Source organism: Coloeus monedula (genome assembly GCF_965178545.1).
Source record: "Coloeus monedula genome assembly, chromosome: 4".
NCBI classification, from domain to species: Eukaryota; Metazoa; Chordata; class Aves; order Passeriformes; family Corvidae; genus Coloeus; species Coloeus monedula.
In genome coordinates this window covers 46,698,366-46,711,122 of record NC_138784.1, presented here as the reverse complement: position 1 = coordinate 46,711,122, position 12,757 = coordinate 46,698,366, and the positions used below count along the sequence as shown (strand labels likewise).

Genomic DNA, 12,757 nt, shown 5'->3' with positions numbered 1-12,757 from the left:
GTAAGTTATATTTACTCTATTTAACCATTGATCTGTAACAAACTGTGTAAAGTGAAATCAATTCCCAAAAATCAAGTGTATCTCACATTCACTCATTCATAAGAAGATGCTTCCTCATTAGTCACTAAGTGGAAGTTAAATAGAGAAGAAAATAGCAACCTCCCAAAATAATTCATTAGAAATATGCTATTGTCACAAATTTTTGTCACTAAGGTTACGTTTTAATCCCTCCCCTGCCACAGACTCACACTAACACTGTGTACGTAAGTGTTGGACAAGTCTTGTTTATACATTTGTTGGTCTTCTGTCATCCCTTAACTCAACAAATATAAAGTATTTGTGGGAAAGGAGAAGGCATGTGAAAGGCACCAAATGACGTGTGTTGTCACTTTTTTTCTGAAAGCAACAACTTCAAAACTACAATTGTCAGAACAGCAAATGATGACCTTCTGGCACATCAAAAGATAGACTACAGAGAAGTTGCGTTGACAGTTTACAACTCTAACTGTGAGTCTCTGAGGACATCATGATACAAATAAAAATGATGGCACTGCTCAAGAGTAATAGCTAACAGCCCATGCAAAAAGCTGTCTGCATCTGTTACAGCACACGAGTACGTGCAAGTGTTACTGAGAAAATTGTTAGATGGAGATGTTGAAAGAAGACAGGCCTGAAATTAAATTTGATCAGTAGAAACCTTTGTCTTGTGAACCTGTCTGGCATGGGCCTCCTTCATGTCTTGGGAACTGGTATTTATTCCATGCCTAAGCTGGTACTGTGCTCTACAGCAGGTACTCTGGTAAGCTTCTGTTTGCAAAGTTCAGAAGGACTTTCTTTAGAGGCGTAAGTATTCCTTGTCAATATATCCAGAATTGCTGGCAATCTATCCAGAACAGCTCAGCATCTGTGTTGTATTATGCCAAATCAAACCAGAATTTGTTCTCAGTCTTTCATTGCTGCAGATAGTGACCTTCCTGAGTTCTATGTCCTTTATGGAACCAGGCAATTGAGTTTGTCTGTGACTTGCAGGTACATTCAGACATCAAAAGTTTTGCTTAGATTAAGACAGTTTCAGAGGATGAACCTCACCTTAGGTATATAGCTACATATATGCTAAAACAAAACTTCTATGATTATGTGAGGTGATTATACAGCTTGCAACTGTGAAGCTGTACATTGCTGTAGTTTGGAGATAAATGAGGAAATGCTTGCATTCCTCCAATATTCCAAAATGTTATGGATCCCAGCCTAATTTAAAAATTGCTACTTGAATTTTGCATTAAAATTCCCTTTCAGCATGAACTCATTGTGAACCTTCTGCCATAGGCCGTCTCTATACTAATCATGTGCCGGCTCAATTCTTTCTTCAGTGCTTTGGTTTGTAGATAGCTGTACAAGATTCATAGGATTAAAGAAAGGATAAGTTGTGAAAGAGTCTGGTTCTGCAGCTACAGAAGATGGGGAGACCTGAAGGCTGATACTTTGCCTAGGTGTGTCTTGAGAATTAAAGTCAATGGATAATGCCTATAACAGTGGTTAAGATATAAGCACTGGTAGATACAAGACTAAACATGGGCACACTGATTTGACTGCTTTAAGCAATAGTCTACTGCACAAAAGTACACCAATGCACCTTTGGTATCATTCCCTAGAGAACTTTGCAATTTGCAGTCTCAAAAATAGAGAAACACTTCCTGTGGACTAGGAAAGCACCTCTGTCTCTGGTATTTGCTTTGGCTGTCTCTGCTCCTGGCTTGGGTTACCCTTTTGTGATATGACTTGTCCATTCTCTAAAACCCTTTGCTTGCTTCCCTCGAGGACCTGCCCAAGGAACTCTAAGGACTCTCTAAGTATCTTTGTCTGAAACAGCCTACTGAGGGCAAAAGCCTAATTTTTAGGCATAGGATGTGTGAATACAGCCCTTTCCTATGATAAAACCTCATCTCTTATGAGCCATCATGTATTTCATTAACTAGGTTAATGACACTTTGGTGAGAAACACTAAAAAATGTAAGAAACCATGCTGGGATTCATGTTACCAGAATTTCCAGTGCGAGCACTATAATCATCTGAGCAAGTTCTGATTTAGAGTGAAGAAAAATATGCACATCTTTACAACAGAACCTAATTTGAAATGAATTTCACCCCAGAAATGCTTTTTTCTTTTCACTGACTATATAAAGAATCTACATTGATCTGAATGCGTGTGCCATGTGCACCAAACATGGCATGGCTTCTGTCTCTGGCCTTTCACCTGCACCACCAAGCTCTCTAAATGAGTAAAGCAAACTCTGCTGCCACAACAACCTAAAATGGAACTGAACTGAATGCCTTAAATAAAAATCGTGATGTGGCTTTATGTCTCACACTTTGTCTGTAATACATGACATTACCCAGACCTCTGCTTCTGCGTTTGTAACACTAATAAGGAAGCTGTAAAGCAAAGAAAAAAGTCTTCTGAAATGTGCTGTCAATGATTATATAAACAGCAAGTGCTTGCCACATGGCAGCCAGGATATTTTGTTGCACATATATAGTGATTTGTGCGCACAGTAGGGACTTGAAACATGGTAGGAAATGAAATGGCACAGCTTAGAGTTTTTCTGCAGAAGCTCTGCTTCAATTGTAAAATTGTTCCTAAACAGTTCTTTATATTTATGAACTGTCAAGGAATTTCCAGTTAAAAGAAAATTTATCTTCTTTTTAAAATTTAATTTTTTTTTTGAATTTTGGATTTGGCTTTTAAGAAAAGCAGAATTTCTTAAGAAATTATTTCTCCTGGTATTGAAAAACAAAGTATAATTTCAAGAATGAGTTGAATAAACTTAAACTAATTGCAGACCAGATTTCTCCCTAATTCACCTTTTGATATCTAAAGTTTTTTACCAGAAATTCATTGTGGGGTACGTGTTGGCTTTGTGAAGCATTCTGTCCTAACTGAATTTGAAAATGAAAGGAAGTGCTGGCAGAAGTAACTTTTCTAAAGTTGAACCTAGAGTGTATATGTTTTTAGTTGTCCTGCCATCTTGTTGAGTTGTTATTCCTGCATGGATTGCAGAAACCATTATGATACTATTCAGAATCAAATCAAGATCTTCTAGCTAAAAAAGAAGAGGCTTACTGCTTCCTCAGTGGGTGGAGAAATAAATTTACATGGATCAATAAAGATGGCAATAACTAACATAGGCCTCCTTCGTGTTTGTACAAAAGGATTTCTTTAACTGGTTTTGGTAGAAATTCTATTGTAAGACAGTGCATGTGTGCATATGTTGTGTATTGGGAGAATAAGAGCTCATAAGAGCAATACTTAGGAAACAATGTGGGAAATATGCAAATGCACAAAATTGTAGTGGGGACCATTGTGGGAGCCACAAAAGTGAACCATAGTATTCTTTATCACTCATATTGGTTACTGAATTGTGACAGCAATTTAATGTTGTTTTTCAGGATTCACTTATAGTTAGAATGGTATGTGTTGGCAAGACAAGAACAGTTTGCTGGCTGTGATTAAAATGAGAAAATAAGGAGTATATTGAAGGGGCCATTTTGTCTCTGATTGCTGTTGCTTTGAAAATGCAAATATAAAAAAAAAATTATTACAATTAAATTGAAGGAGAAGTAACCTAAAAGAAACTTCAATTTTTTTTAGGATAGAAGTCAACTAAATTAGGAATGTTCCAAAATAGAGGAAGCAGAAAAAGCTTTAAAATCTAGCAGTGTATTTACAGCTGACTAATAATGTTTAGCTTGAAAAATATCGTCTCCCCTATAGGTCTGTAAGCTTAATTACAAATATTTGTTAAATTTGTTTTCAAACACACATTTTGTATATTCTAAAATGCAGCAGAGGGGATTGAAATAAATTAACAGTTATTTCAGAAGGATGTGTAACAAAGTTCTTGACACTTCTGCTCAACTGCCAAAACAATTTCAGAATTAAAAGAGGCATTGCATATAATCATGTGTAAGCTGTGTAACTGTTGAAGTATGATCACAGAACCACAGAATTTTAAGGGTTGGAAGGGACCTCTGGAGATCATCTAGTTCAAGCTGCTGCCAAAATAGAGCCACTTAGAGCAGATAACACAGGAATGTGTCCCACAGGGTTTGGAATGTCTCCAGAGAGGGAGACTCCATGACCTCCCTGGGCAGCCTGTTCCAGTTCTCTGCAACTCTCAGTGTGAAGAAGTTCTTCCTCATGTTGAGATGGAACTTCTTGTTTTTCAGTTTATGGCCATTGCTCCTTGTCCTGTTGCTGGGCACCACTGAAAAGAGTCTGGCACCATCCCCTTGATACCCTTTGAGGTATTTATACGTGTTAATGAGATCTCCTCTCAGTCTTCTCTTCTCCAGACTAAACAGGCCCAGCTCCTGCAGTCTCTCCTCATAAGAGAAATGCTCTAGACCCCTCATCATCATTGTAGCTTCCCCTGGACCCTCTCCAGTAGGTCTTTGCTGTCCTGAACTGTGGAGACCAGAACTGACACAGCACTACAGATGTGGCGTCACTAGGGCTGAGTGGAGGGGCAAGGTCTCCTCCCTTGACCTGCTGGCCACACTCTTCCCAATGCACTCCAGGACACCTCTTGGCCACAAGGGCACTGCTGGCTCATAGTCAGCTCTCACCCTCCAGGACCCCCAGGTCCTTCTCCACAGAGCCGCTTCCAGGAGGTCAGCCCTGGCCTGTGCTGGCACTTGGGGTTATGCCTTCCCAGATGCAGGATCCTGCATTTGTCCTCACTGAACCTCATTAAGTTTCTTTCTGACCAACTAGCCAGCCTACCAAGGTCCTGCTGAAGGGCAGCAGAGCTTTCATGTGTATCAGCCACTCCCCCGAGTTTTGCATCATCTGCAAACTTGCTGAGGGTACATTCTATCCCTTTGTCCACACTGATGATAAAAAAGTTAAGACAGGTCCCAGTATTGATCCCTGGGGAACACCACTGACTACAGGCCTCCAACTGGATTCTATTCTGCTGATCATGACCCTCTGAGATCTGCCATTCAGCCAGGTCTTGATCCCCCTCACTGTCCGATCATCTAACCCACAGTTCCTGAGCTTACCTGAGATTATTATGGGAAACAGAGTCAAAAGCCTTGCTGGAGTTGAGATAGACAACATCAGCTGCTCTCACCTCATTGACCCATCCTGTCATGCCGTCATAGAAGGCTATCAGATTTGTCACCATCCACAGAAGACAATTTTCTCCCAGCAATCCAGATGAAAAAAGCAAAAAAATATTTTCTATATAGGTTGCTTTTATACATCAGGTGAACAGCTCCACAGTTTTCACATATCACGAAGAAGAAGAGAAAAGTGATGGAGAGGAGCTTTTAATGACTGAGTACTAAATGTTTCCCTAGTTTGGTATATGATCACTGTGATGTAGTATAGTACTTAAAGACTGAGATATGATAAAGAATTAATGTGCAGTTAGTGGGACACCTATATATAGCTCCTACCTAAAAGCACATAACAGCAAAGCAAGGGGAGTGTATCCCCTCAGCGGTATGCATTAGCTCTCATTGACTTCACACTCTGACTTCAGAAAACATAATTACTTTAACCTGATTTAGCCCCAGTTTTTTTCTAGAAAAAACTCACATACTTTTCAGAAACACATAAGCAATGTTCAGTCTTCTTCAGTCTTTGCAAAACTATTGATGGATTCTTTGATGAGGAATGCAGTGTTCATGGTCTTGCCATGGGAAACTGCCCTCTGACCTGTCCTGACACTATGCCTTTCTTACAGTTTCTGGAAGCTTTTAGAATTTATGATATCCACTCTTATCAATGAAATGACCCAGTTGTAGGACTGAAAAAAATGCTTTTTGTTTAGAGCTTGGGGTGAGTGGAGATGTGCAAGTTATAAACTATTTAAAAGCTGAGTATCAAGTGAAATTAATTTAGTGCTATTTACTAAGAGGTTTATGATTTAAAATAAGATATTTAAAATTGTAAAATTATAAAAATTGAAAAAAACCCCTTCTAATATTTGAGTTGTGTATTTAGCAGTGGTAGATAGATATATTTTGGCAAATGCAGTTGTTCAGGGTACTCCATTTTCCAGCAATAACACCATGGTGTCATGTCCCCCTGGCTGAGTAGCTGCACACAAACAGCTTCTTCACTGATATTTTATGTTGGAGTTCTACTGTCCATTAGACTTTTGCATACTCATCGCTTTATCAAAATAATCATTTAAAAATGTCATATTTCACCATTTGGTTTGTGTTTTCAGGCTTTTCTTGTGGGTCTTAGATTCTTTTGCTTCTGTTGAATTCTGGAGGGCTACTCTTACCCTGTTTTGATGATTTATCCAAGTATGAATAAAGCAATGAAAAGCCACTTTTTAGGGCTTGTCTCCACTTCATGAATACTGCAGCATAGAATATATTGTGTCCTAAAGCCCAGATTCCATTTCTCTAGCAAGAAACAGTTTTTACAGCTGCTTATATGAAGAAGTGCTACAATTAAACCAACTGATGTACTTTTCTATTTCTACATTTCTAAAATGCAATTTGTCAGATGAAAACAGCTTGGCCACCAGCCTGAGCTACATCAGTTTTCTGAGGGTCATCTCTTTGTGCTCTGAAGATGATAGCATAGTTCCTGCTAGTGAAGTATTCGGCTGATATTTTGTGGGCACGACCAAAGTATTTGGTCATTTTCTCCTATTTTTTCTTTTAAGGGAAGTTTCACTTGCAGTTATAACAGAAGAGATACTTGCCTTACCTGAAACTCCCAGTGCAGAGGTTGCCTCTGCTGGGAAGGACCCTGTGAGGTACAAGGCAGCATCATTTGATATGAAGATCTAAGGAGAGATGTAAAGTATGTGCAGAGTATCCTGAAAAATAAGCTCAAAGAGTAACTGCATGGAAGGAATAAATGATCCTTGAGGTATCTTACTGCTCCACTTGGTACATCTCAGGTATCTTAGGTGTCTTACTCTTTTATTGTTTTGTTTTTTTTTTTTTTTTTTTTTTAAGTTTTTTATGATTTTGTTTTCTGCACTTCTTGTGTCAGTAAGTTACTTGCTCTGAATGACTTTGAATCCCAGATTCTTTCTTCTATGTGATACGGCATCATTTTTCAAATTATTGAATTATATATAGTATAGTAGTATATATCATAGGCCAGGGTGGATGGGGCTCTGAACAAGTCTAGTGAAAGGTGTCCCTGCCCCTGGCAGGGTGGGGTTGGAACTAGAGGGTCTGTGATGTCTCTTCACACCCAAGCCTTTCTATGATTTGATGATTGTATCAAATGTTAAAAACATCAAAAGGAACAATTTTATTTTTCTGCAACAGAAAAATGTTAGTCATACATTTTGCTATTAACTTAATGATAGTAATAGATGTTTTTAAATCACGATGGGTTAGCTTCAAAATTAATATAATGTGATTAATATGAATAGTTGATAAAGTCATATTTATATGGCAAAATGAAGGTTAACATGCCATACATATGTGATATACTAATTATTAATAGAAACGGGGTTTTTTTGTGGCATCTGTGTAACTTATAAACTCAGTCAATGTGTGTGATACAGCTTTGCTTTTGAAATTTAGTAGAGGGTAACTGTTTCCCTCATGAGACACTAAATAAAATGAAAGTGTATACACGGACTGTATGTACAGGCCATTCCTTTCTGTACTGAAGCAGTGTAATTATTGATTAAAGTATATTGCACCTACTAGTTCAAGAAACAAATACATTACTTAATTACATTGTAAGTGGCTTTCCTTATTTTATCTTGATTATGTAAGTTGCATGCAGGCATTTACTAAAGTGATCAATTATTTTTTATTCCCACGCATCAGCAATGTTTGCAAACATAGTCCAGCAAAGCAGAGATAAATGTATGCTGTCAAGCAATTGGATTTGGAAATATGAACAGAGAAAGAAAAACACACTCACACATTTCTTTACACTAAGTTCTGCAAATCAAATTAAAATTTATATTTTTTTCTGTTTCTGAAAACAATGGACATTTCTTATATATCTAAAACTTGTCTGCTGTATGACAGTGTTGAGTGCTTTTCTCCTGTGAGCTGTTTTCCACAGTGACTGTCCTTGACCAAACCAGAAAATGAATTTGATTTCTCTAATGCAAAAGGTAATTGGATTTCTCTTTATGGAATGCATCCCTTTAATGACTGTTTCTGCTTCAGCCAATTTAGCTGCAACCAACCTGACATTGATCTGGTGATATGACTTTAAATAAATGCCAAAGTTGGGAGATGAAAGACCAACTATTTGATACCAGAAAGAACATTTCCTGCCTCATCTTGCCATTTTTCTCAGAAAACATCTCCATCACAAATGTCATTCTTATGAAACATGCTCCTCTAATAATTGGTCATAGAGCTGCAAATTGCATCCTTCTCCCAAATATAATAATAATGTTCCAGAAAGCATCTGGAGAAACTATTTTGAAACTTGAAAAAAAATCTTGAAACATCTGTTCTTCTTTGCAAATATTCATTACTAAGTAGACTCTTCATAAGAGGAAAAAAAGTGTTACTAAAGTAGTGAATTAAATCTTTACAGGGGTCTTGTTCAGCATTAAATATTTATAGAAATATTTATTTAGATAATAGGGGTGTTAAAAAATATTATAGCTTGCTGATCTGAGAAAAGATTTACCTACATAATATAGTTATTAAAGGTGGTATTTTGGGATATTATCTGTTCTTTGTTGGGGTTAGGTTTGATGGAATAATAAAATCCTAGAATGTGCATTTCTATTTATTTAACATAGTCATTATCCTTTGGACCCAGCCCAGGCTAATATACTGAGCACTTTTAACCCCAAATGGACTTGAAGCCAACATTCAGAAGCTGAATCCATTTTTAATTTATTCATGTGCCACGTGTTCTTTTTGATAAACACTGTTAATACCATTGATTAAAAGTCATAGCTTACACTCTGGATGGTAAACTGGATTTTAAAACATCTGTGTAGAAAGTAAAAGCAAGAAATTTTGCCTTCAGATTGAAGTTATTTCCTTCTGAAACCCTAACACTTATTTTCATTGTGATCAAAACACATAGTAATTTCCCACTCTGTACTGATAACAGTGAGAGATAGAATTTGTTTTACTTATCTGCGTTTTGAAGCAGGTGGTCACCCCCATGTCCTTTATCTGTTTAATTATTTCTTTAATCTTTACGAATGGGTAGTTTTCCCACTCTCGATTGTTTGCACAATGGAATTTATGAGTTTATTGTGATGTAAATTTAGGTGCTTTTTAGTACAGTTAATTTGAAGTAAATGGATATGAAAGCAGAGCTTCCCAAAGAAGCACATGCCTGAGGGGTATTCACCGCCCTCACCAAGCTGAAAGTAATTTTTAATACTTTCATGTACCACCCAGAAGTACTGCATACATATGAATCTCTGGACAGAAAAACAGATGGTCTCTTTAGATAGGAATTATGAAAATGAGAATAAATATTTCATACTTTTAAAATTTTTTTGCAAGTTTTAAGGTTTTTTTCTGTTGCCAGTCCCAAGTGTGCTTTTTATACTGCTAGCAGGAACTGAGAGGAGATTATAAATGTTATATAGCGCTTAATTCACAGGCTTCCACTCCCTAGCTGCAGTTCTGATTTCAAGAGTGGAAATTCTGCTGATGCTGCTCTCAGGGAGGTGGTTTCCCTCTCCCAGATTGGGCCAGAAAGCTTCACAGTCACAGGCGATGTAACTTGTGTCCTATAGGTTGCTGTAACTTTTAGACTGGTTCCTCTTATCTTCTTATCTTTGGACCTCTACAGGTTTCATTGTTTCTTAGAGTTGCATGCACTTCTAGAGGCAGAATATGTAGGCCAATATAGGTTATTTTGACTGTAAATAACACTATTATTATTATTATTATTATTATTATTCTACTGTCTATTATAATTACCAGAACTGATACAAGTGTTCCATACATAAAATAAAACCGTTCCTAAAGTCCTTGCTAGTACTGTCTTATGTGACACCCATGTAACTGTCTACTGTTTCTTCTTTCCCTATAGGTCACAGATATGATGCTTCAGGACAAACCCTACCCAGACTGGGGAAAGTCTGCCAGAGCTTTCTGGAAGAAGGGAAACATTAGGATCATTTTATTCTGGTAGGAAAATAGTAAAATCAAATTACTGTAAATAAACCTTTTATAGAAAATTGCAAAAAAATATCTTCTTTGACTGTCAGTGGCAGAAAGAGATAATGTTGAAGAAAAAGAGGTAAAACTCTTCTAACAAAATATTAATGCAAAAATGGCACATAAGTAAGGAATTCCTAATCAAAATAATTGGTGTAGAAATATAATTATTAGATTGATTTATAGGTTTTCTTTTATTCTATTTTGACACTTTGTAATTGAGTTGCAAAATTCTTGCTATATATATGATAATATTTGGGTGTCCCACTGTCATTCCTTGTAATAAAATAGATATGTGAATTTCCTTTTGTGAAATTAATTATAGCAATTCCTTGAATTACCACATGAATAGGATTTAAAATGTCAAGTCAGTCTCAGATGATTAAGAAAAATATTAATAAATCAATGCAAATAGTTGTGAGGGTTAAGAGTTTATTTCACCTCGAATGTAGCCTCTTCCAGATAAATTCCAGACAAGTGTAGCAATTGAAACAGAACACAAATTATGACAGGAAAAATGGAAGATGGAAAATGTATATTCTAAGAAGCAGTCTGAATACCTTATGGCTGAAGACTTAAGAAATAGCAAAGATTTTTTTCAATCAAAATATCTATCAGATATCAGAACCAGAAAAACTCATGAAAATATCATCAGACCTGCTGTTTTTAAAAGAATAGATTTCAAGAGAACTCTTTCAGAGAAGTTAAAAGATTTATTTGTATGGAGTCTCTACAGAAAATGCAATGAAGTATCTCGTACTTTTAAGGAATAAAAATGAGCTATTCTATTAAGTTGAGGCAATAAAGGAAATAATAAGAGAAATTTGAAGAGAAAGCAGAATCAGATGGCTGATTGGCTACACACGAAGTTGATAAGGAGCTGAAGGGGTTGAGCTGATGCAAGTTTTATTAGCACTTAATTGCCTATTGAAAAATTGAATATTAAAATTTGGATATTGTTTTGCTTTTTCTGCCTTTCTTTTTTCCCAGCAAACTAGAATTATCCTACTAAGTCTATCCTTACTAAGTCTATCCTGAGTTCAGTTTTAGCTAAATCGATTGAATATATTATATAATTGTATATTATATATCATTATATATCAATATAGTGTCAATAATGAAATTATGAGCAAAACTCTAGATTAATTTATGCTAAAGGAAACTGGGGAATATTTGCTGAAGGAAAACCTTCTCAGATCTGTTAGAACTCTTTGCACATGTCATCAAAATAATGGACGAGGAAGAAATGCTTGATCTAATTTATTTGGACTTTCCCAAGGGTTTGACAAAGTTCTTTGCTGAGTGCAATTAAGAAAACTAGTAAGACTAAGTGTGCTAACGTTTAGAAATCATCTTGGCAATGTGCAGTGAAAGTTATGAATAAAATAATAATTTTCTGCTACGTTGATAAGGCCAGGGAGTTCCATTATTTAATGTTCGAAGTAGTCTTCATTATTTATATACATCATAAATATTAGTGATGTGACAGAATTTAAAGATTAAGTTAATAATTTGAAAAATGCATGAAAGAGGGATCTTAGAAAACTAGGTGAAAAAAATAATGTGACTGAATTCTTGAGTTATAGATGGGGGTGGGGGGATTCGAACAGCTCCTTGTCATCGTTGCAGGATGTGCAGAGGAAGATTGTGTCTCAGTGTGCAGGGGTGGGCAAAAAGGTAAAGTAGATGTATTGGAGAAATTCACAGACAGGTGCCAAGTGGGCTACCAATGATTACAGTGTCATCTGAGCAAAAAGCTCAGTCTAAAACATCATTGATTTTTTTCACCCTTGTCTGAAGAATAGCTTTGTCTGAAAGACTGAAAAGAAAAAAACTTAACTGCATTAAAAGACTGAAAAAATGGGAAAAAAAGATTAAAAGCAAGGTGACATGGTAGTTTTCAAATTTATATGCTAGACAGGGAGACCTATAAAACAGTATTAAAATTACTTAAATATTGTTGCAAACGATTTTTTGACTTCTTCTACTCTGAAATGTTACAAATCAGTATTTTATTTCAAATAATATTCAGACTAACAAATCCTACCAAAAGTTTAATATGGAGATAAATAAAAACAATATGGGTTTTCATGAATGAGTCTCATACTAAAAGGTATGCTCAAAACCTAAAGGATGACATAAATGGTTTTATTTTTGGCTTTAAGCAGTGAAATAAAATAGCCCCAGATGACAGTCTATATTCTGTAGACATTATTTATATAGTGCAAGTTAGACATCAGTAAAAGTAGATTTTTTTTCTCCACTAGGTGGGAAAAATAAAGGAGCAATAATGTTATGCATGGTAATATGGGGTATTTGCATTTACTTTAGTGTTGCTTAAGCAATGTGATGTGTATAGCCTCATTTCTGAAATGTCCTAAATGAAACATCCTCAACAATATGTCCTTCACAGATACCAGTGGGTCAAAACCCATTTATTCAGGACATTTTCTAGTAGCACACCTGTTTAGAGCTAGTGTAGTACTGTTTAGGGCTAGTGTAGTACTGTGCACTGTGTTTTAATTATTCCTGGTATAGATATGTGATACACAGTCTAAAGTGGTTGATGAAATGAAAACCTTAGATACAAACTAGACTTGTTTTT

General features: G+C 36.1%; 1 protein-coding gene across 8 annotated transcripts in view; it reads left to right on the top strand.

The window, feature by feature from the left end:
• The window catches only part of TMEM117 (transmembrane protein 117), a 203,175-nt gene that overhangs the window by 111,988 nt on the left and 78,430 nt on the right, over window positions 1-12,757 (top strand). For all 8 annotated transcript variants that reach the window (XR_014226323.1, XM_082279636.1, XM_082279637.1 and 5 more), the window contains one exon: window positions 10,025-10,122. Coding sequence is in view for 7 of the 8 variants with exons in the window: in XM_082279636.1 (XP_082135762.1) it covers window positions 10,025-10,122 (98 nt within the window). In the remaining variant the exon portion in view is untranslated. The remainder of the gene's footprint in view (window positions 1-10,024; window positions 10,123-12,757) is intronic.